Here is a 24,824-nt window from a genome sequence, read left to right on the forward strand (position 1 = left end):
AAGACTCAGGCCATCTTACCCTTACCATTGTTGTATCTGGGCATTTCTTTATTTCCCAAGGGCGAACAGTACTGGTAAGTTTCTCATATAAACAACATTTCTCCTTTCATATTAGCATCAGTATTAACTTCATATCCCTTTTCAGTTTAAAGTTCTTTCCCACTGAAAGGAACCTGCTAATTATATTTTGCTCATGGTAATTCTCATGTGCTCCTTTCTCTCTACATTTATCAGAATAATAATAAATGCATTATTCCATACTGAGGAAGAGTGTTATTTCTGTGGTTCTAAAAATCTAGACGTAATACTAAGTGCTGCTGATGTTGAAGGATATGTGGCATTTTTTCACAATTCTGCCTAAGAAAACAGAAAATATACTGTTAAATAGGAAAAATATAATTGTACTTTCCTATATGATCCATCTAGCTTCTTGCCAATGACCTCTTAGTATTAAATAGGAAAAATATAATTGTACTTTCCTATATGATCCATCTAGCTTCTTGCCAATGACCTCTTAGTATTAATAATTTGGCTTATCAAAGGGTATGTTTTTTTCTACATTGGGTAATATGATGTAACGTACAATTTACATTCATGGAGAGAAATTAACAACTTCAGAGTTGTGTCAACTGATTTTCCTGTAGCCTGTACTAAGCAGCTACTAACTGACACCAGAGAAGTTAAAAGCAACACTCCATCTAGAAGGAGTTGGTTTGATATTCCTGACAGAAGGCCTGTGCTGGAAAGTAGAATCAAGTATGTTCAGTGCATATCACCGATACTGAGTGATGATAACAACTAGGAAATAGCTGATAAATATATTAGAAAGCTATTACAAACCACTGGAAGATGCTGCAGTATTAAGAAAACAAAGACTTTTTCTTTTTTTTTTTTTTTAATGCAGAATATGTAAGAGTATGCTGTAGCTTTTAATATGTATAAGCTTATAAACTACTTTTTACTGTGCCTCTTAAAAGGTCTTTAAACTCACAGAAATGTCTTCTAAGTATAAGGGGAGAACCAAGGATATTTTGAATATTTTTTGCTCTCTGAGTGTGTTAAGAATATTGAATAGATAATGAATGAGCTAACAGAGCTGTCAGCTGTTGGTCTGGATACCCCTCATACAAGACATGGCATTTGACTCACATATTTAGTGAGTACAAGTTGAATGTTCTTGGACAAGGTAAAAACAGAACATGGAGAGTATTGTAGCAGTTGTGTTGAATAAGGAAAAGGAATGAAGTAGCTGAAAGTCAAGATAGTTAAAAGAAATGCAACTGAAATGAGACTTGCTGCCATCTCTTCCCAACTTATGCTTGGAATGAATCAGTGCAGAATGCACCTTTCCTGAGGCTGGTCCTGTTTTCAGTATCCTGATGAGGTGGCTGCAACTGTTTAGTAGACTTATATTACTTGGTAGAATGTCCTTTAAATAACCGTGTTATTTCACAGCTGAAAGTAAGTTTTAATAACTAACTAAACAGCAAAAAAGGCACAGACAAAAGCTGTAGCTCTTCAAGGACTCTGTCTGGCAAAGACAGCATCTGGCAAGCAACAATGGGCAGATAAAAGTGTGCTGTCGTAAGGGATGAGTGCAGGAAGAAGAGCTTTATAAAGACTTGGCTGAGAAAAACACTTGCTTGCAGCTCTTGGGTTTAGTGGCTAGCGAAGCTTTCAGGCAGCTGTCTTGCTTGAAATGCCAGATGAGGAATTTCTGAGATTTATCAGGTCTGTTTCAGCTTCTAAGAGACACTAAAATACTGCAGTAATGATCACAGCCTAAGAATAGTGCAGAATAGAGGTGGAACAGACATGCTTGGTAAACATGACTGAAATACTGAGAGTTTAAAAGAAAAAAAGTTGTTTGGGATTTTTTAAAAAACATTTATTTTGGCAATGCTTCTATACCAACCCTAAGGCCAACACTAACAACATTTTAAGTGTTACAGAAAAGTTATACAAAACTGATGTCATGCATTTTAAAACCTGACTGCCAATTCTTTTGAGTGCCCTTCTTCAAACACATGTAATTGGGATCATGCTGCAGGTGTGTTCTGTGCATGCAGGAATAAACTAGTGTGAAATACAGTGCTACAATATGTCCTATGTCTGTTTGTTTCTCAGAGATTGGAGCAGTTGCAGTCCTCCCAGCTCTTAAGTGTTCTTAACAGAATCACAGAATCATCAGGATTGGAAAAGCCCTTGAAGCTCCTCCAGTCCAACCATGAACCTCCCCCTGACGGTTCCCAACTCCACCAGATCCCTCAACACTGGCTCAACCCAAGTCTTCAACCCCTCCAGGGATGGGGACTCCCCCCCTGCCCTGGGCAGCCCATCCCAATGCCCAACAGCCCCTTCTGCAAAGAAATCCTTCCTCAGAGCCAGCCTGACCCTGCCCTGGCACAGTTTGAGGCCATTCCCTCTGGGCCTGGTGCTGGGTCCTTGGCTCCAGAGACTCATCCCCCCTCTCTGCACCCTCCTGTCAGGGAGCTGTAGAGGGCCAGGAGGTCTCCCCTCAGCCTCCTCTTCTCCAGACTAAACCCCCCCAGTTCCCCCAGCCGCTCCCCATCAGACCTGTGCTCCAGACCCTGCACCAGCTCCGTTGCCCTTCTCTGGACACGCTCGAGTCATTCAATGGCCTTTTTGGGGTGAGGGGCCCAAACTGAACACAGTAATCAAGGTGCAGCCTCCCCAGTGCCCAGTACAGGGCTCAGATCCCTTCCCTGTCCCTGCTGGCCACACTAGTTTTGACTTGCTCAAAACCTAGCAAATACCCAATCAGCTAGTTGTGAACCTGGGTGGGCATCTTCAGAACTCTGTCAGGTTTCCTCTTTACAAGGGATGGTCCAGCACATCTGGCTTAGTTCTACTGCTTAGGCTTGTCTCTGAGGCACCTGCCCTCCCAGAAATGCGCCCCTTTCCCAATGCTATGTAAGACTGATATGCCATGATAAAATTCTTTTTCCTGGGACAGTCCTAATCTACAGGTATCTTTTCAGTTTCTTTTCAAGAACAGTCTGTGGGATTTCTTTGGTAAAACAGCCACTATCATCAAACAGAAGGGTGATGCACCGGGACTGTGCTGAAGACAGCACAGGCAGTGATGCTGTTGGCCAGTATCAGATAACAGCTTACAAGGCTGTAGACTCAAAGCTACCCAGAACTGCACAGGCCACTGGTGAAATTTTGCAGGCTCTTTGCTGAGATGCCAAAGAATAAAAAAGTTGCAATCCTGTGCAGTCTATGTTATTGCTGTAGGAATAATCAGACTGCAGAAATGGTTCATCTCACTGGGTCTATCTCCCTCTAGTCTCCAGCTCTCTGGAGATGTCAGAAACCTGTCACAATATTTAAACAGGCTTTGCACGACTAAGTACATATAGTTCTTTTGAATCTGTCACAGACCAAATCCTCTCACTGGGGGTCCATTATAATGGACATTTTGTCACAGAGGATAATGCACAAGTTTCTGCTCCAGAGGGAATGTATCAAGTTTGATAGAATGCTGCAACTGTTGGAATTATTCACCTCGTGATTTTGCTGTATATGCTCATTTCTACTTGCTGGCCTCAGCTGCTGGATATTTCCTTTTTATTGCCAAGGTGTTCTCCAACACATAGGTGCTGCCTTACTCGCTTCCATTGAAATTCCCTCTGATGTACTTACAGAACTGTTTCTTGCTATGTAGTCACTGCATCCTTTAAGTTGTTGATGTCTACTCTTTTGATCTATCTTCTAATCTCCACTCTTCAGACCTTTTGATGTACTACAGGCTCCTGGTTTTGAGGGAACTGGGTAACAATTATTGTAGCTTTGTACCTTGTACCTCTGCATAGGAACAAGGTACAAAGCTACAATAATTTTTATGCAGTTCCCTCAAAACCAGGAGCCTCTAGTACATCAAAAGTGAGTCTCAAATCTGTCACAGGGACACCATTTCCTTCTCAACTTGAATAACTATTGTATTTCTGTAAAATTTCCATGGATTAATAATAAAGGGATTTTTTTCCCCCTCTTCACAGTAATCCAAGAATGAACTGAACTACTAACTAAATTCAAGAATTCATTCAGTAGTAAATGTTCCTAACTTTTTTTTTTTAAGTGCAGCAGTAATAGTAGAGCAGGAACCCCTGTCACACCCCAGGACTTTTAACGTGAACCATCCTAAGTAAGAGTTTTAAAAAAAGGGAAGTTTTCAACCAATATCTGTAACAAAGAAAACTTACTAGTTGGATGCTTTTAGAGTGAGTAGTACTGTAGTATGATATATTCTTATCTCTTTTGGTTTTAAATTGGCAAGGAATGTAGTAAAATCAGTGCATTAATAGATGCAAACTATCTTGGTTCGTATCTTCTATTTTCTTTAGGAAGATAAAAGTCAGAGTGCATCTGTTCTTCAGTGGTGTGTACATTTTACAATAGCCAAAATGAACCTTTTCAGCTGCCAGCAAGCTCTGCATTATGCTGATAATACTGTGGGTGGATGCTTCTAAAAGTCCAGCAAAAAATCAAAGTCACATACTGAAAAGTGTGAACTTCCAGACTTTGGCTGTTTTGTATTTCACATAGAACTTTTCTTTGTTCATTCTTACAGTGATGTTAACTGAACTAATGCTTGCCTGAACTCAGTGCTGATCAGCTTCATAGTTCTCTGCTAAACTGATCTTGGCTGGCCAGTGTGCTAGTGATAGCTCCCAATGTTGGCTCTCTTAGTGAGCACAGGCCCTACAAAAAAAACTTTTCTGGATGAAGGCACATTTTATTCTGTTGCTTAGTGATTCTTTCATCAAATTTTTTTCATGTCAAGTAATGATTTATGAAATACTAAAATACATAAACTATTTTCTGTAATGTATTCTCCTGCCAGCATGAAAATTCAGTGTGCAGATAATGTTTGAGTTATTTACTTAGCGAATCCTCTTCTTTGGTGTCTATCATCTATGTACAACATTCCCTACAACTCCATTTGCACAAAACTAAGGTGGAAGTTGTGTAGAAATGGAAATCTTTATTTCATTGATGGTTGGATTTACATGATGCATTCTAGGAAGAATGTTCAAGTGTTCCTGACTTGATATCAAAATATTTTCTCTATAATGGATTTATTTTTGTATTCTCTTAGTCTTTTTTATTTTCTTAAAGCAGGAGTGTTAAGAAAGCTTTTCTTTTCTTTAAGGAATGGTCGTATCTAGAACCAAGTGAGACCATGGCTCTTCTATTATCTATTTCTAAGAACAGCATTTATAAAATAGCAATAAAATATTCACATATCCTAAAACTTTTCTTAATGCAAAACAAAAAATTCTTTTTTTTAGCAGAAGACTACAGAATTATTTTCAAGAGCAATAAAATAGTATAATATTTAATGAATACCCTTCTAGCAGTCTTTTCACTAATGGAAACTGAAATACTATTTTTTTTTCTGAAAAGAACGCTACAATGTACACACTAAGCGTCAGGACTTCTAAACCAGGCAGATTAGTAAATACCTTGTGCTGGGCACACTACTATGTGGTGAGGTGCTGTAAGTTTGAAACAATTGATTATGGTATCTGAGGATGCGCCAGAACTGGTCATTAAAGTACTTCCATGCTACTGTAACAAATAATTGTGGACATGTTCAGTGATTCTATCAGTAAACTTTTGGAGAAGGGGTATGCATGTAAGATCATTTTAAACATTCTTTAATGACACTTCCAGGCACACATTTGAAACTATTTTAACTACTTTTCTTTAAAAATACAATCTACTTCCAGTGATCAGCCAAACGGAATGAAGAGGAGGGTAAATGGAACTTCAGAGAGTGGAACATAAAAATCCCTGATGTGTAATGCAAATCAAAGGGTGTTTTGATTAGATTTCTTTTAAATAAAGTTCTTAATTTGGAAATAAATTACATAATATATTTTTAGGACCTGTTTTTGCTGCAGTGTTGCCTAACAGACTGTATATTTTATGGCAGAAGAATCTCATTCTTGCGTTCTGTAGATAATGGAATTTTAACAGAAATATCTCAACAGCATCTCTGTCAATTTCTGGTCATACTCTCAGGATACATCATGTACTGTTTACCACAACTCTTATTTCCTTTCCCTCCTTTGAATTAACACATCATGAAAATTATATTTCGGTGTTTTGTGAGATGCAATTAATTCCAGTGCTAGAATTCTTAATATCCTACAAATTAAACATTGAAATTGTGAAGAGGACTTATTTAATAGGATAAAATTAATCCAGAGTAATTGATTTGTGACCTGATCTTTTAAAGCGTAAATGTCCTTAGTGCCCTCCTGGTCCCCTCATGACTTCTAAGTGAGCAGTGCTTAGGATACAGCAGATCCTGACCTCATTAATTAGGCAAGCATTCAGAGACGTTCCAATGTTCTTGATGCTCTTTTTACAGTGCCTGAATCTTAGGCACCAAGTTTTTGAGATGATATTCACAACAGTGCCTTTGGTAGACGAAGGTCCCAGTGCAATAAATGAGGGCATCTGACAGAAACCTAGGGAAGTGAGCAGGTTGCTAATGCTGCTTAGTGGTAGTACATTGCAAAGCTAGAGGAAGGTTGTTTTGTTTTTTTAATAGAAGCCCTCTGATTGCTATTTGAAAGAATAGAATGACTTTTTCAGTGCCACAATTGTAGTTCCAAAATTTCTATTTTAGTTGATTTCAACATGTGCTGTTGACATGATTGTTTTGGACAAGCTGAGCATCTTTCTGCATTAGCTTCCCCATTCATGTTTGATATGATACATTCCTGTTGTGTAAGGATTATGTGTTGAGTATTGGCAGCAGTAAAGCATTTTAAGGGGTTCTGATCTTTACTTTGCTCTTGCCCCAATTTTTCTAAACCCAACTATTAGAATAGTTTTTAAAGAGTAGTGATACCTATTAATTAATGTATTTACCCTAAAGATAGAGTTTAACATATGGTATTGATTTAGGGAAGTATATATTTTGTATCATGAATTAAAAATTGCTTAACATGACTTGATGGGATGCCCTGAAGAGTTTTAGCCAGTTAAACCCATGAGCATCCAGGTCCCTGGTTTAGTGTCACTGCTCTTAAAGTGTAGTGTAGGAAAAAATGAAGTCAGGTTCTCACTATGAAATGTCAAGGTTTGTCCTGAGTTAGAGGCTTATCTTTGCTATTGACTCCTTCAAGGGGCTGTAGTTTGTACCCATCTGGGGGAACTCTTTCTAGAAAGCTGACACCTGGCAGCACATGTTCCTGCACCTAACACTCTGCACTTTGGCAAAAGATATGGGTCGCTGAGTCCCCTGGGCATGGTTGTCTCAAGGGTGGCTGCGTGTGTCCTGTATTTGCTACTTCATTTAGCTTTCCTGCCTCTGTAGAGACAGAGCACTCTGTTAAATGAGTTCAGCCCCAATGTGTTATTTTCCACAATCAAACAAGCTTAACAGTAAGATTTAAGACCCGGCTCCAAGAGATTGGGGATTAAAAAAAAAAAAAAAAGCTTGCAAAAATATAATGTAGAACTTAACATCTGCTTATTCCTTATTCCAGTTAGCTTGCTGTCTGTCAGCCGTGGTTGGTTGGGTTGCTTTTGGCCTTTCACCTCTTTCCACTCTCTATTCTGTATTCTGCAGATCTCTTTGAGACAGCTAATGCTTACACTGAAGTCTAAATTGCATGCAGCCTGTGAAGTGCATGGCTTCTGCTGTGCTTCTGTCTTCCCAATCATGCTATACAGGACTCATTTGGATACTGACATATAGCTTGGAAATTTTTGCAGGGACAACTTTCTGCTTCCTGTACAAGTTGTCATGTTTGGGGATATTTTTTTTGGTCATGTTGACACTCCTACTCTTGATTCAGTTTTCAAGACCACTCATACTGCAGGACTAAAACCTAATGTATTTGGCCTTATTTAGATCTTGGACAAAGATTCAAGTAAGGAAAATTTATACTTTGGGGTGTGGTATAAGGTAATAATGAAGATTTGATTGGAATTATGTTCAAAGTTTAATTTTCACAACTTCTAACTTGAAGCTGGAAGTACATTTTTATTCTACAGTCATTAATTAAAGGAAGAATTTTCAATTTTTTAATAGAATAAGCAGTTTTCTAATTTTAAAAGTGTAAAATGGCAACTCACAATCTCTTTTGGGAAGGCAATGAGTTAAAAATCAATATTTTTCAGATATATGCAAGCATTTCATTTATAATCTCTATGTCAGGTTTCAAGCAAACACTTGTGAACATGTTTTCAGTTTTACTTGTTTTCTGAAAACATCACAATTTGCCTCTACTTTAGTGCTCAGTATAATCCTTGAACATAATTTACAAGCTTTTTCAGATAACAGTGTTCTCAACTATGATATTTCTATTCTGTTGCCAACTTTTACCAGATGTATTTACCACACTGTGTAGATAGCTAGAAATAATATTACCGTTCCTTTGTTGCCAAATTAGTCATTTCTGAGAATAAGCAAGGTGTTAATCAGTATAATTGTTAAGTAATAATAGTACCTGGAATATTAGAGGTCCAAAATGTTGGTATTTCTAACTTTACAAATTACACTTTAAACCTAGACAGTGAATATTCTTTCTGAAAAGATTTCTCACTGTCACTTATATCCTCAGCATGGTGAATAGAACCATGGTGTGGAGTTCTGGATGGGACAACACAGTAACTGGGCAGTGCCTCTCTCCATCTGGGGAAAATGGCAGGTTATTTAAGCCATCCCTGTGGGTTTTGTGCAGTGTTGCATGAGCTTGCAGTTGGGGTGCTCAGAGCAGCAGAGCATCTTACCCTTCCCCAGAAAAGTGCTTTCCCCAAATCTCTTCTTTCACCCTGCAAAGGCACCATGCAGCATGCTGTGCTAGTTTTGCTTCCCAATTCTATCTTGGTACTTACCTTGGGAAATGAATGTATTTAGGAACTGTCATACGTGCCTCCCTGGAAACTGAGCGTGGCTGTTGCAAGTAGAAGATTGCTCTGTTTTCTGGGGAATTGTGTGCCATGGTGCTGCCCAGCCTGAATCAGAGTAGTGCAGGCAGGCAGTGTTGTCCAAGGCATTTAGCTTCTCTCTTCTGCCATCTTGCTTCAGTTACCAGACAGGACCACTCTGGCATCTGTGCACTGGGATATTCATTAATACAATAAAATTCATTTGATCTCACGCTGAACTCATCATTTCTTACAAATGCACATTCCCAGTCTGTGGGACACCCAGCTGACTCCTTAATCCACTATGTTATACAACGCATATGTTCATTCTGAACTGTGAACAAACTGTTTTATTTGCATTTCATGACGCTATTATAAGAAGCAGCCAAAGCTGGAGAATGTGTGGCTTTGTGTGTGGCATTCTGGGTTTTTGTTTGTCTTTTTTAATATTGGTTGTAATTTAAGGGCAGAGTATATGATGTTTGTGGCAAAAAGAAAGTTTTATTCCTAAAATATTGTTTACACAGTTAAGTTTCATTTGAAAACATATGTCTCACGAATGAGTGAATCCAAACTAATTGATGCAAGCCAGCATAGCTGAACTGTTACACAAATAACATTTCTTAAATATATATTAATTTTTAGTTAAGATAGGGTTGCCTAAACACATTGCAATCTAACATAAAATGGATAATCTGTTCCTGTGTTCCTATGTTGCTTAGCACCACAGGGTTTCTAGATGATGCAGTAATAAAAATATTAATATATTTTTTTTAATGCAGTACATTCCAACATAGCTCACAGGCCTTATTATCCAGCAGCTTTTTGAATGCTGAAATGTGAAATCAGAACAAAAGTATTTCCCAATTAATGACCAGCTAGATGGCTGTAAGGCTAGACCAGCATTGTTGGCTTCTCTGCCTCATGTAAGGTGTCACATCTTGCCTGCTTCCAAAATGTTTGGGAAATGTCTTTCTTTGTTTTCTGCTTCAGCTTAATTCTGCTCAGGGTCCTCTCTCTGAGTGACTTAGATTTTTGTCAGAGATGCATGAAACTGTTTTCCTTTAATACAGTGTTCTTACAAGTATGATCCTGGAGAATAACAGGAGTATATGCATGACTGAACATTAATAATCAAACTTAGAAAAGCGCTGTCATTTATCTCTTCAAATTGTAAACATTTGAGGTCTTATGTTCCTAACCAGTTCTAGGTTGCCTTTTTTTCTATATTCCTGATTAATCTTGTACTGTCATATGTCTTTGCTCGTGGTACTGCTTGGCAATGACCAGCTCCGAACGTAAAGCAGCTAGGTATGTTGCCTGCTCAAGGGGAACAGGGACCACAGCTGCTTTGTTCTCTGTATTTCTGTCAGCATGGTGGCAGCAGCAGTCTGGAGGGAGTACTACTTTTTTCTTTATCAGTGCATATGCTCAGAGCAGGTTTAGAGTCAATTCATTAGCTCTCAGAAAGCACAAATGGACTATAATCTCAAATATATTGCCATGCAGCTTCCAGGATCCACCCCACACCAGGCTCCTGGGTGTTGGCAGAGATCCTCTTGACTTTAAGTGATAAAACAAGGGACAGATTTATTGTGGTCTTCCTGTTGCTCTGAATTCATTGACCTAACTTCATATGCAAATTCATAACTATTTCATTGTTGACAAAAGAGAGGATTCTTACTGTTGTGGCCTGTTACTGTTAATAATCTTATTTTGTCTTATTCAGGCTGCCTCAAATACAGTCTATACTGATTGAGGTAACATGGAAAAGCCACAAGGAACAGAATAGCCCTCAACATGGTGCAAAATCAGGTTTATTTACTGCTTAGGACTGAGGAAAATCTAGAGGATCCTGACTGTAATGACAATTACTGATATAAACAATTTACTGATGGAGTTCAGTCTGACTAGTTCTGCAGACCTGAGTCTGTCTAAACCATTCCCTCTCCTTTTTCAGGTAGCTTGCTTGTGCCAAATCGGGTCTGTTGTACTGCTCAAGTACTGCCCTGAGTTTTGCTGTTTGCTTTAGCTATTCTTAGTTACTCATTTCTGCTTGGCAATATACAATCAACCGAAAGTGCCAGAGGAAAGGAAATGCCTTCTGCTTTGTTCTTCAGTTAATTAAACTTGAAGTAAATTAAATTTCCGTTAAGCAAATTTTGGGGATGGAGTTGAATAATTAGGAGTACATAAATAAAAATTCCAAATGCTGTTTTTCTCCAGCTTGCTTTACCTCAGAAACAGAATATATAAAAGGATGACAACCTGGGGAATGTCAAAATAGTTGGTAGAAAAGTTAAACATTGTCTGCCTTTTATGATTTATTTGAAAACATTATTTTAAAGAGACAACATTGTTCAACCTACATCTTACAGTGAAAGGAAAAACACTATAAAAATAGACTTAATATGGGAACATAGAAACAGTTGGTATGTATCAAAACCAGTAACTATTTGAAATAAACAGAGTAAGCACAAGTGGCAACAAGTTAAAGCGGCCTAGTGAAAGAATGCGATATTAGAATTGCTCCACTAACATTCTGGGGCTTGGTAGTGGAATCAGAGGAAGACCAAGTGGCAGTGGAGAAATTCCCTATGGCAGGAAGCACTAAGTGTGTAAGCATGAGCAGCTGTCACACTCCAACACAAAATCATCTCCTGGGCTGGCTGGTTGCCCAGAACTCAGCATCCCTGCTTATCCAGAGTGAGCAGTTTTGAACTGGCCTGTGTGTTTTGAGAAGGTATGGACATACCCCTCAAGCTAAGTAAGTTAAAAGAGGTTCAATATTTACTGCATTAAAGAGAGAAAGAAGTCCTTGTGCTGAGATTAAATTCACCTTAGGTTAGTTTGTGTTTATTTCACAAAGATAAATATAAATGCACTTGGTCTGTTGCATTCCAAACAGTGAGAACATTTGCTTTCAGATCATTTAAAATATTTTTTTCTGCTTTATATTTCAGTTCTACATATCCCATCTTTCTCTGTTCCAACTTGAGAGCCTATCCCCTGCCCATTCAAACTCTCCTGCACTACGTACATTTTCTGCAACCAGTTGTTTCCCTCCTTGAGTGCACTGTCAGCTGTACCTTACTCCTCTGACTTCAACTCTGTTTTCCTTGCTTGCTTCCTTAGTAGATCCCTTCTGGCAACTATGGCTGCAGAGCACTGCACAAGCTGATAAGCATTGTAGGTGGATGTCACTCCATGTCTCCTCTAAAGTACTGCTCATGTACACAAAACAAATCTGTATTTTTGTATTTTGTACAACCATGTACAATGCAGATTTGTTTTGTGTTGCAATGCAGATGCACAATTAATGCTGGATTTTGGCTGTTGCAGATGCTGCTATTTCCATCCTGTTGGCATGACTGAAATTCTTGACTTTTGACGTAACTTTCTGCTGTGCACAATTGCTAGCACAACTTGCTGATGCTTTTACATTTTCAGCATCAAACAATGTTTCGGAGCCAATCTGCACAGCCATTAATGTCCTTAGCCAAATTTCAAAGTAATATATTCTACAATGTAATATATTCTACAATGCAATTGAAAATATAACATGTGAGTGCTACTGATTATTCTAGAAGTGTTCTACCAGTGCTGCACTCTTTCTTAGCCTACTAATCCCATCTCATTCCTCAGGCATTCTGTTAAGTATCTTCTCGCCCCTGCCCTACCCCAACTTTAACAACTGTATACCAGACTTTTTGGGTGAAAGTGGCTGAAACTGCGCACTCCAAAGGCAGGGATGCTAAAATGTCAGGGGTACAGAGGAGTGAGAGCATTTCACAGGCTTCCTTTACTGTGTAAAGCATAAATTCAGACTATGTGACACTGACCTTCTTCAGAGACTCCTCCTATTTGATATCAGAGAGGGGTTTGTCTGTGTGTGGAGGGAGAGTGCCCTCAGCATGCTGGACACAGCCTCCTGCGCTGCTTCAGCAGCCTAATTGCACCATGGAAGTATAGCTGGACATATATATATGTTTATATATATATATATGTTTATATATATATATATGGTTTTATATATATATATATATATATATAAAACACACCAATATACCATATAAGAAGCACTTTTCTCTTGCAAGGTCTTTCATTTGCAGTTCGTCCCACTTAGGATCCAGATTTCTTTACTGATTTCTGTGAGAGCAGAGGCTAGTTTGGTGCTTCCCATCAGTCACAAAGTGAGGTCTTCCTATTCTTTTGACCTTGAGGCCTTTCACACCTTAGCAAGTCCTCCTTGGCATCTTGAATGTCCTCAGTGCAAACAGACATGCTGCAAGTGACAGGCCTATCTTACCTGCTGTCAGCACCTGGTTTTACAGTGCAGAGGGAAATTCTTTTCTCCCTCTGACCTCAGATCTTCTGGGAATGATACTATGATGCTGTCTTACCATTCCAGAGTTATCAGAGCAGGTGTACAATCAGCTATATGTCTGTGTCTGTGATCCAGTTTGCCTTTGGTTCAGCTCTTCAATGCTTTCTAGACATTCCTCTCATAAAAGTTCAGTTAAAAATCTACATGGAATTGCTCCATGAGGCTATAAAGCCAGTGCCAGCAGAGTAAAAGCAGTGTCTTAGGGAGCTGACTTCTTGTACCAAAATAGAATGGCAGATGGTTTCCAGCCTGGACCTACATAAGATGGAGAGTAACTTGCAAAAACACTCTGCTGGTGGTCCAGGATGGACATGATTTTGGTTCTTGACCCTTAGGACACCTATGAAAAGCAGCCTATGCGAAAACCCATGGTCATTGAAGGCATTACAAGTTCAGATAAAACAGATAGGTAATCTCCTCCCTGCCCTTAAATTTCTTTGGTTCCCCCCCTCTCTGAGACTTTGCTAACTAATGACTATGGCAGTCTGTGGAAAGTACCTTGGTAGACACAATCCACTGCCTTGCAATTTTTATGTGATGTATTCAGCTTCCTGGGGTATTTTTACAGAATGCTGAGCAGTCCATCTTGTTTGAAGAGACTGACAGGTGATGCAACTGGTTTATAAAAACATCTTTATCAAGTTATCAAAGCTGCTTCTTGTTTACCCGAATTCCATCTGGAGAAAATACCTCTCCGGGCCTTAGATAAAACAACTGTTCTCCCATTCTTCAGGTTTGCCTGCCCTCTGCTGCCCTCTCGGGCAACTTCATGGAATGCGGAAGAATTTAAAGCTCTCTGCTGCTGTTTTTTATGCGTTTCATTGAGACTTTAATAATCTGCACAAATATAAATGTCAAATATATATGGAAATTAGAATGTACCTTGACATAGTGTTGCTACTGGAGCTACAGATTCAGGTTTAATTCCTAGTGTTGTAAAAATCACATATTGGCAATTGACAGATGCATAAGTTGCAGATGCGTGATCTTCATTTGGGATTAAATTACATCATGTAAGTGTGTACTTCTGAGCGTTGCATGTTTGTTGTGCAAGTAGCTTGTGTTCTGCTTTATTTCAGGAGGGCTTCTCATTAATTGATTCCCACAAGTGGCTAAAGATAGTAAGAAGAGCAGACTGCCTGCTGCTTCGTGCACAGTCAAAGGTGAACTGCTTTTAATATTTCTGATATCTAACACAGTTCTGTATTAAATTTATTAATACTGGAAAAATTAAACCAGAAGATCTGAGATACTGTAAACTATATAATTTTTTCTCTTAGATATTAAACAAGAATGGATTTAATCATCTTAGTGTCTTTTGTAACTGCAAATAGGTCTTTTAGACTGCTTTCTGAGAGTTAGCTACTAAAACAGCTAGCCTGGTGTTTATTTTAGAACCTATCAGCCATAGCTAACAGTTAAAAAGATGAAGTGATTCTCTTAGATGTACAGAAGCATGCTACCTATGAGTCATGCTTTGCTTTGGCAAACAAAATATCTAAAGAAACAATTACTTAAGTCATTTTGTGGCCCCTGACACCTGGCACAGTAGTGGCAGGCTGGTGATCCAGGCATTTGGGGTTCAAAGCAATGAAAGGGACCTAGAGTTCTGGTCTTGCCCTCAGATCTCATGAGAAATGGTTGATTAGGCTTTAAATAATTAAATGGCACTTGCTTGTTACCAACTTTATAAATCTCAGTTTTCTTGGTTCTTAGATGAACTCTGATTGATCTACACTGACCACTCACCAAGTTTTTCAGAAACAGAGCCTGTTTCAAAATGAGCATAGCTCTCCCTTCTCCCCTGATAGTGTCTAGGCTTTGTTTATTTCAGCAGAAACATCTGCCTCTACTTTAACTATCTCTACTTGACAAGAGAAGTCATTTCTGTTAGAAACGGGAATTCTGGAAAAAGATGATGAGCCCCTTGTTCAGTAGCTGCTAGAGATCAGTTTTAACTCTTTGCCCTGTTCACAGAACTATTAAGACATAAAAATATCTCAAGTATTCTGAAATGTTCTGGCATTCTGCCCTGACAGGAACTCTGGTACAGACTGGGTTATTGTAACTGCAGATAATAGCAATATCCAGAATAGCTGAAAACTGTAAAAATTCCTGTTTAGTTGTATTTTGATCTTTTATCTGATTTACTTTATGAAAGACATAAATATTTCATTATAAGATGTTATAAACCAAACAATATAGTTTGCAGAGGGGAGAATGCCTTGTTAATTGCAAGATAAATGCAGATGTGAGGCATAATAAACGTTGTCTAAACATGAGTACTCGTTTCAGAATAAGCCTAGTCTAATGGTGGCACTAGGAACTGCATAAATAAGTATCTTAAACTGTTTTAAATTCATGGGTGATGCTTGCCTGAAACCAAAGCACCTTTGCTCTCTGTTTTTGTCAGATTCTTATAAAATGTGGAGTATCACTGAAGACAACTATCAAACTGTTGTAGTAATTAGTTCTGATGAATCAGATGATCATCAGTTTCCTTTGCATTTATTAATAGAACCACTTCCCCAGCACAGAGTTGAGGGATTCTGCTGCATCTCACAAGAAACAGAAAATCATCACAGCCACTGTAAGGCTGGAACAAAGCTCTGGGAGACAGTTCAGAAAAGGAGGAATATTAGAATTGTCTTGTATGAATTTGGTGCATCTAAATGTTTATTTACCATAAATTCACACAACTTAAACTGGATTTAGTGGTACTGCAGTGGTCCTATCATAGATTTTCTCTACTTTATATCCTAAATTGTAGCTGAAGTGATTTCTTAAATGTCATCAGTGTATATAGCTTCTGCGCTGATCTTCAAAAATATTTTTAAAAATTCAGGAAGCCAGCCATACTGTGTAAGGGGTTACGTCTCAACCCTGCTACACCGAAGTAAGGAAAGAGTCAAGCAGAAACCATTTAACCTGAGAAAAGCAAACTAGGTGTTCAAAAGCCAGGTCCTATGTATCTGACTGTCCAGGGCAACTAAGGAGCATGGGCAACTAAATACTACAGTATCATTTCTGATTTATCTCATATTCCTTGTTTTTTGTAAGGAATCATCAATATTGCATTTATAGTAAAACTTCCTGATTTCTTATGATATATGACTTTAATAGGGCACTGTGTACTCTTAGCTAGCACAATGAGTTTCTAAACTGTATTTTGAGAAGATTAGTTTTAACATACTTAAAGGAACAAGGCACGTAGAGAAGATGCCTGTCACAAATCACTATTGAAACTCAGCTGTACTAGTGGAAATTTTACTCAGTGAAGCACAGGAGTCTGTGATTCTGAAGCCGTACCTGTCAGGTGCATGGTGGTGCCTTACACTGAGCTGAAAGAAACAGCTGCGTGGCTGTGACTGCCCTTTAGACAGCTCCATCTCTAGCAATTGCTTCTCTCCCATTAGTCTTTGATGTGCCTCTATGGATAAAAATTTTTATATTAAACAATCTGTAAGCAGTAGCAAAACAAATGTTCTTAATATTCTTAGTAAGTCCTTTCCCTTCATACCGTTTTCATTGAGCTCACCCCTGTGGCCCAGCATGGGAAGCGATGCAAATTTGATGACCCAAGTGACCTCAAGGTTTTTTAATACTTCAGCTCTTGCACGGCTCAGGTGTCACTGTCCAGTACTCCATATATGCTAAAACTTGACATCATCTGAGATGAATTTGAGTGCTCGCTCTCTTTACAGAAGGAAAACAAACTGCAATCTTAAGTATTTAACATTCCTTGTGAAAAAACAGAGGCTGACACAAATACCTCAGACTGAAAAAGGATGTAGGAATTGTAAGGGTAACTAAAACAAGTGTTCTTTGAAAGTCTGCAGAAGGAATTCAAATTAAGATGGAAGTTACCTTTCTGTCATTTTAATGAGAACTCACCTGTCTGGCATACCCACAAGTCAGTTCTCAGTTATGTGAAGCTGACCCAGTTCAGTTGACATTTTAGTTAATTAGAAGAAATGTAACTGGGCACTGGTAAAATGAGTGCTACAGTTTGAATTATTTGACATTTTTCCCCTTAAAAGGTACTGAGACAAGCTTTTATGCTTATGGTGCCTTAAAAATCATTTTACGCAATACAAGCATCTTAAAATAACATGCATGTAAACATGCAGGCTGTCGTGAAAAACTGGCTCATCTTGGAGACAAAAATCTTTAAAGTGAAAGATGTCCTTGTATTCCTGTGATCAGCAGTCTAGCAGTGTGTCTAGTCATTTAAAAATCGGGTTTGACATTGGAATCTCAGAAGGATGAAGACTCAAATAAGCTAGGTCAATCCAAAGAAAACTTACTTATTTTCTAGTACTTTAACTGTGGATTAAATTTGGAATTTCAAGATCAAACAGTCCCATTAATTCACTCCCTAAACAAAAGCACTCAGTATGTATCTGCCTTACATCAGTTCAGTGTGCTTAGGACAAGCTTATCATGCACGACGGACTCTTCAGTCCTCCCTTTTCAGTGCAGCTTGCTGGACCTCATGTACTTAAAATATCTATTATGGTACAGCCTGACAACCTATACAGGGATGTCAGAGCTATCCAGGTTTATTTTTATTTTTAGTATTTCACTGTTTAAAGTAATGCATTCGAGTTTCTTGCACTCCTGATTGGCTGTGTTAGCTTCTATTCAAGGAACAGCAGCATTCCCAGTTGGGGTGCCAAACTGAATTTGTATGCGTAGCTACACGCAGGCAGACCAGGTAGGTAGGGAAGGCTGAGTTTGATGCAGACAGCAACATAAATCTTAAATGGAACATACAGTTCCCGGAACTTTGAGGTTAGATTCCAAAGTTAACTTCTGCTTACTTTAGTATCATTTTTTTTGTCACAAATAACTGTTCAGAGTTGGTATATATGGGATACTACTTGCAGCAACAATAAGAACTTAATTTCCCTGCTCTCTGTCTAAAAACTGTCATCCTGGTGAGATTTATTCACTTGGCTAGACATTTAGTTCACAAGTGGCTCTACTCACTCACCATTTTCTCTTTGGGTTTTTTAACTGATTTTTGAACTGGGATTCATAGTCATCTGCTTTAGCTGCTGGGCAAAATAAAGATACAGCAGGAAAAAGCTTCTTTGTCTTTAAGTTGGTGCAGTGATCCAAAAATGTATCACCTTCTTCCTAACTTTAACAAGTAGGAATTTAATTAAATCAAAATAGTTTGAGGGGATTCACAGTTAATTTAATTTCTCTTTGGTTTTTGAGCAGAATGAATGCCGCATGTTTCGTGTTCAGTTTGGTGGAGATTCAAAAGAACAGATGCTGGAACACTGCTGCAGTTGCGTTCAGAAACTTGCAGAGTACGTACCGGTTCAAGTAACTGATGAACAAAGCCAGAATCTCTATCACAGTCTCAGTCAGCTGCCTAGTGGTGACAACGAAGTGAAGGACACTGAACAAAATACATCAGTACTATATATGGTAAGTAAGCAAGAACATTCATATTGAAAAACAGAATAATAATGAACTACTAGTGTTAGATCTGTAAATGACGAATTTTACTTCTGAAGAAAGTTTTTGGCAACTATGAGATCATCTATAGGAAATACAATTTGGGAAACCCAAAATTCAGTTTACATGCAAGGAAACCTGGCTAGTGAACAGGGCTAGAGTTATACAGGAAGTCAGCTGCTGAACCTGGCTATCACATTCCCCTTTTCCTAGCCTATCTCAAAAAAGTGGTTCTAGCTCCTCACACTTATTGTAACATGCCTTGGAGCAAGCAGATGCCTTCATTTTGGCCTCCAAGACATCACTAATAACCAAAATTAATATACACATTGCACGTGATCATAGGAAGAGTATTAGCAAGAATATGGAATGAGATTTATAGGTGAGAAAAAGGCTTTATTCCAGGGTTTCAACTTTTCCTTAGCCAGGGAGCCTGGAAATGAAGGGCTCAGGCAAACACAGATAGTTATCAACCATTAGAAGAAATGGCAGCAAATGCTGCCACCAAGTATCATTGACCCATTCCCAATCAGATGGTGGCACGGTTTGGTGGAAAGCTTAAATGTTTTTTGCTGAGGGGTGAATAAAAAAGAATAGGGATCAGATGAGAGCTGAATAGTTGCCAAAAACACATCTACAGTTTCATTAGTGTGGATTTCAGCTAAGACTGCTGGGAACCACCTGGCAGACTTTCAGAAAAATTATACAGGGCAAGAAAAATGATCAGAGCCATTTAAGTAACTGTGAACCGTGTTCTCCTTTTTGTGTTTACTCACTCCTGTTTTGCAGTGTTAGTAACTGTAGATATGCAGTTGTATCAATTTGTGTTAACCTGACACATTTAAAAGTGATTTCAGGGTAGGAACAGAATGTTTACCTCCTCCAAGGTAAATGGGAAAGGCAATGGCAGCTAATGTTGCTGGGGGTGACTAATCTTTAAATATATGCTCTCTTGAGTATCCAGAGGATTGCATTTACCAGCTCTAAAAAACATCCCTGCAGCTAACTTAGCCAGGAAGCCTCTTGGGTATGTGATAAAAAGTATCAGGACCAAGCCCTGAAAAAGGAATGTCAAAGCTTTCAGCTGTATAATTTTCATGGCATAATCTAGGAAGATCCTACTCTGCTGGACAATGAAATCATATTTGGTAGTGAAAGGGCGGGGGGAAAAATATATTGCTGATTTGACTTATACCATTTCCAAGGCAGCATATGGGAGACCTTCAAGAGCTGATTCAAGAGTTGCTGTTTATTCTCTAAGCAGATTACCTATACTTTGGGCTTTGCTTAGTTCCTGGTAAGTTAAAGCAACTTTAAGGTAAAGAAATTATTTCAGGACAGAATACTACTGAACACCAACAGTGCAGTTCATACTGTTGGTATTAATAATGCTCTTGCTCCAGAAGTTAGACTGAAAGCTTCACTCAGAAAATAGAATTGACAACTTAGACCAGATGGTCTAAAGAAAAGATGGAAAAGATTTACAGTGATGTGACCCATGGGAAGGCAAAAAGCATGCTCCTGGTGAGCATTCATACACAGCATTTTTTAAAGTTACTTCCAGTAAGTAGTTTAAAAGTTACCTTAGTTTAGATGTGACAGTTTAACTACAGGCCCATTATTTCACATCTTTCATTTTTAAAGACTTGAGCAGATGTGCATTCAGGTTCCATAAAAAGATGCCTTTTTACTGCATAAGGTAGCTAAGCACATTCTCTTCCCGTTATCTCTAAAAATGGAACTACTTCCCTTCTTGCACATACCCACACTCTGCTTGGTAATAAGCCCTTATTTGCATTTGGTATTTTCTAGCCAGATGAGCCTCTACCAGATTCCTGTACAAGCCTTGGAGATAGACTATCTGTAACACAGCTAGCACAGGTAAAAAAAAAAAAAAAAAAATCTAATATTTAGATCCTGTAACTGAATCTCTTGGGCACGGAGAGAGAACAAGCTATCTTCTATTCTGTAAACATCTGGTAAATGTCTTCACTGAACATCAGGATGCTGTCATCTATACCAGCAAAAACACAGGATCTTGTGTAATGATCTGCAGCTAGGAAATAAGCTGCAAAACCAGGTATTTCAGTGTAATTACCCCATCTGCATAAAAACAAACCACATACTGAGAGCAAACAAATACCCTGAGGTCACATCCAAATGAATGGTTTTGTGTTCTTCTAGCTCTGCAGAAAGCAGAGACATAGCTCAAGTCTGAAAATACCAACCATCCTTGACCCACTGCAAAAGATCCCCCAGTCCAACTGGCAGCTTCACTGTGCAGCCCAGGGGAAAGCCATCTTTAAAAATCCCTGGAAGTTAACTGTTGCTTGTTTACTGTGAATCTGGGGCAGTACAAGATGAGATGACTGAGGATAGAACTCCTCCCAACCTCTCTGTGCTGTTGCTTCTATGGGTCTTTACCATATTCACAGGATGATCAAGTCAATGTTTATTCACATCAGTGGTTTAAGGGACAATTCCTATGCTGCCTATTACAAATCTGTCATCTCTTAAACCCAAAAAAGCCTTTTTTAAACACCTCTATTTTCAGAAAACAGAGCTCCCCCTACTCTCCTTGGGTGGCAAGACCTGTATTACATGCCCTGCTGTTTGATTAACAACAGTTTTGTTACCGTCCTTGTACAATGCAACAGGAGTGCATCAACAATCAAGAGTGATCAAACAACGCACTTTGCCTTTAGCAACTGTATTTTTCATGACCAATCTCTGCTTTAAGAGGTAACACTAGCAAATGTAAATTACTGCCCACATTATAAACAACTTCTAAAAACTGCCGTTCTGTGGTCCCTGCGTAAGGAGGAAGCACAATACTTGCTTCAAACAAACTTTCTGCCAGCGAGGCCTGTGTTTGCTGTACACATTTATCCATCTCTTGCTTGAATTACTACAGTTCCCCAGCACAAAGAAAACTCCTTGATAGTTTCCTACCTCCTCTTCTACTTGCCCTTTTACTTCTTATTCAGCTTAACATAACTGTGCTCCGAGCTGGGATCTCCAAGGCCCTGGCCCACAGGGTTGCCCTACAAAGTTTGCTCAGAGCTGAACTTCTTTTCCCTGCTTTAACTTTCAAGCGAGCGCTCTAGAACACTCTGGAGTTAAATTTCTCCATTTCCACCACTTCAGGAAGCATTGGTTTTAAGTATTATAAAAAAAAAATCTGCAAGAGAAAAGACACTCAACAATCTTTAAAGATATTTTTCTCCACCAGGAAAAGAGCAATAGTGCAATGTGAACCAACAATAAGATTATCAAAAATATTAAGGTGGTTGTTTTCCTTCCCACAAGTCAGACACAGCTATGCTCCAGCTGTCGGCGTGCCTGGCCCATCTGCCAGCTGGCTTAGACATTTTGGTTCGAGCAGCAGAAGCAGGGGCCTGACTGAAGGGAACAGCAATTCTGCCTTTCCCAGATGGAGAGGCTTGGTTTAGCCTGTGCTGCTCCTATCAGCACTTAAAAAAAAAAAAAAAAAAAAAATAGGTATCATTCAGCATTTCCCCCCAGGAACAAAACCATTCACCTTGATAAACCATTCACCGCCTCTGCACATCATACTTACCTCACCATGAAAGTAACTTCAGTGATTTTCTTTGCTTCTGCTCTCTCACGCAGAGTACCTAAAGAGCATCCGTAACTGATGCTGTAGGTTTAATGACTTCAGCACAGACAGGTAAAGAAGGTTAAAGGCCGAGTGGATGGTGGGGTTTATAGCCTGAACAATAGAACAATGTTGGTATAACACCATTTACAAGGGCCTGGCTGCAGTAGGGCCTCAGAACTGTGAAGTCACTGTATCGTCAGGGTGGTTCACATCCAGCAGGACCACTGGCAGCTGCCGCCATGAAGTTTTTTGTCGAGCTCCTTCAGCTCGTTGTCATAGGAACAGCAGCGCAGAAAGTGCTCAGGAGGTGCCTAATAACCTATGTGCATGTTCCTCCAGTGTGCCCAGGGGATGAGCCAGCAGCGCCTGGGGATGCTGGGTGGCACTGGTTGGGGCTACCTCAGCCTCCACAGGGTCCTTTTTTGTCTTAAACTGCTGCCACCAGTTTTACACTGAAAAGCAACATGATGCATGCTGTGCACCCACCACCAAGGGAAAACACTGGGGTTAAACGGGCCTGAAAAGGATGTTTTCACTCTTAAAAAGCCCCGTAATTTACTGCTAGAAGCCCTCTTGCGAAATGAAGAGCTTAAAACTGTGTACTTGTACTGCCACCTGAAATGTGTAAGCATAACCATATGCTTCATACAGGATCTTCTTTTACACAAAATGGATGTTACCCAGGCAATTGGCATTTCTGACAAATAATTGCAAAGGAATTCGAAGTTGCATAAAAGCTATACTAAAATCCGATCCAGGTATCAGAGAAAAAGTTACATATAACAAATCATACCCAAGTGAAAGTATTCAAACAGCATTATTAACAAGGCAGGTGCATCTTTATTAAATACTGAAGGAAAAGTTTGACGTAGCTGCATTGTTAGAAAAACCATGTAACGGTGCCAAGATCAGTGCAACACCTTTGTGTTTAACTTTCACAGTCTGTGCTGAAAAAGAAGTCTGAGCTCCCCCTTGTGTATCAGCATGCAGCGTGGCGTGCACAGGAGCTGGGGCCCTTCATTCGCTTATGTCTCATGGATCAGAATTTCCCAGCTTTTGTGGAAGATGTGGAGAAGGAATTGAAAAAAATCACAGAAGGTTGAGAAATACCAGCTTACTGCCACTGGAATACACACTCCAGTATACCCAGCACTTGGGATACACAAACTTACGTGTGATTAAATACTTGAGAAAGTCTCACACGATTTTTTTGTCAGTGTTTTATTTTTAAAAACAGGTGAATCCACTTTTTATACATCATTGCACTTCAACAAATACACAGAACACAAGTTCATGCATCTACAGTTACGCACATCATGAGAACCCTGTTAGGTCTATTTCTACAATCTTTAAATCATGAGAAATTACAGTGTCAAACTAAAGAGTATAACTAGTTGCATAGAATATCACCATGCTGTAACATTTCATCATTTAAACAAAAACAAAAAAAAAGAAAATTATAAAAGTTTGCCTGAATTGAATGTACAAGAATATGTTGAACACATCAGTGCAAAAGGATTTGAGAATTTACATGAGTTAACAAAAAAAAAAAATCACTTAAAAAGCAATCATATATATATATATATTTATAAACTGAAGTTTTGTTTTTGTTTTCAACTGCATTCCACCACCACGTCGAAGCGTTCCAGCTTTTGAAGTCTGATTATAGGACACCCAAGTCTCTCTATATAGGTTAAGCCCTTAAAATAATTTCAATTTATATTACTTCTCTAAGTACCAGAACAGTATAATTCTCTCATCTTTCAGACATACAGTAAGGAATGAATATCAGCAGCTTAAAAATGAAACACAATTACTGTAGTTTGGTTTTCCCCCTCCCCCCAAATATAAATATATATTGTATATATTTTTAAGTTTTGCTGTACTTTACAAAAAGTATCACTAGATGGCAGCAGTGCGTTTTAGAGCTTTGCCAATTTTAACAGCTACAGGAAGTAAAAAATGGCGCATGCGTGATCTGACTTACTACTACTAATGTTTAAATAGATTAAGGAAAAAAAAAAAAGCAACATTCACAGCACATCAAGCCCAAAATAGTTTACACCTTCTACACTGAAGCATTATTAAAATTTATCTGGCTAGGTCATCCTTACAGGAGAGGCTAAATAAGGCATGCTTTAGACAGTCATATTGTTGCTCACTTGAAAAGAAAAAAAAAAAAGAAAGGAAAAAAAAAAAAAAGAAAGAAAAAAAATCAGACAGAACTGGAGTTCTAGAACCAAGAGTTCCAACCCTTAAATTTAGCAGGTCATATTGCCATCAGTCTCTCAGAAACTTAAAGCTCTAAAAAAGAAATGAGAAAAGGTGCTAGTCAATGCCTGGCAGCATTTTCAACATCATGTGCCATAACAGCGTGCAATCAAAGCGCTTAACATCCGTCTCGGTCTTAAACGAAGACACAGG

General features: G+C 38.8%; 2 protein-coding genes across 5 annotated transcripts in view; one reads left to right on the plus strand and one right to left on the minus strand.

The window, feature by feature from the left end:
* The window catches only part of REC114 (REC114 meiotic recombination protein), a gene marked incomplete at its 5' end in the record, with an annotated part of 60,599 nt that extends 36,173 nt beyond the window's left edge, over positions 1-24,426 (plus strand). Inside the window, 4 exons of the mRNA XM_026856003.1 lie at positions 14,386-14,469; positions 18,536-18,748; positions 20,591-20,659; positions 23,342-24,426. Of these exons, the coding sequence (XP_026711804.1) occupies positions 14,386-14,469; positions 18,536-18,748; positions 20,591-20,659; positions 23,342-23,503 (528 nt within the window). The remainder of the gene's footprint in view (positions 1-14,385; positions 14,470-18,535; positions 18,749-20,590; positions 20,660-23,341) is intronic.
* NPTN (neuroplastin) overlaps positions 23,606-24,824 on the minus strand; it is a 33,634-nt gene continuing 32,415 nt past the window's right edge. For 2 of the 4 annotated variants that reach the window (XM_026855781.1, XM_026855779.1), the window contains exon 8: positions 23,613-24,561. The gene's annotated coding sequence lies outside the window, so the exon portion shown is untranslated. Of the gene's footprint in view, positions 24,705-24,824 lie in introns of all 4 variants that reach the window. The other 2 variants (XM_026855778.1, XM_026855780.1) reach the window with 2 other exon arrangements.

This window comes from Athene cunicularia (genome assembly GCF_003259725.1).
Source record: "Athene cunicularia isolate RWA chromosome 10 unlocalized genomic scaffold, athCun1 chr10_part1, whole genome shotgun sequence".
Classification (NCBI taxonomy): Eukaryota; Metazoa; Chordata; class Aves; order Strigiformes; family Strigidae; genus Athene; species Athene cunicularia.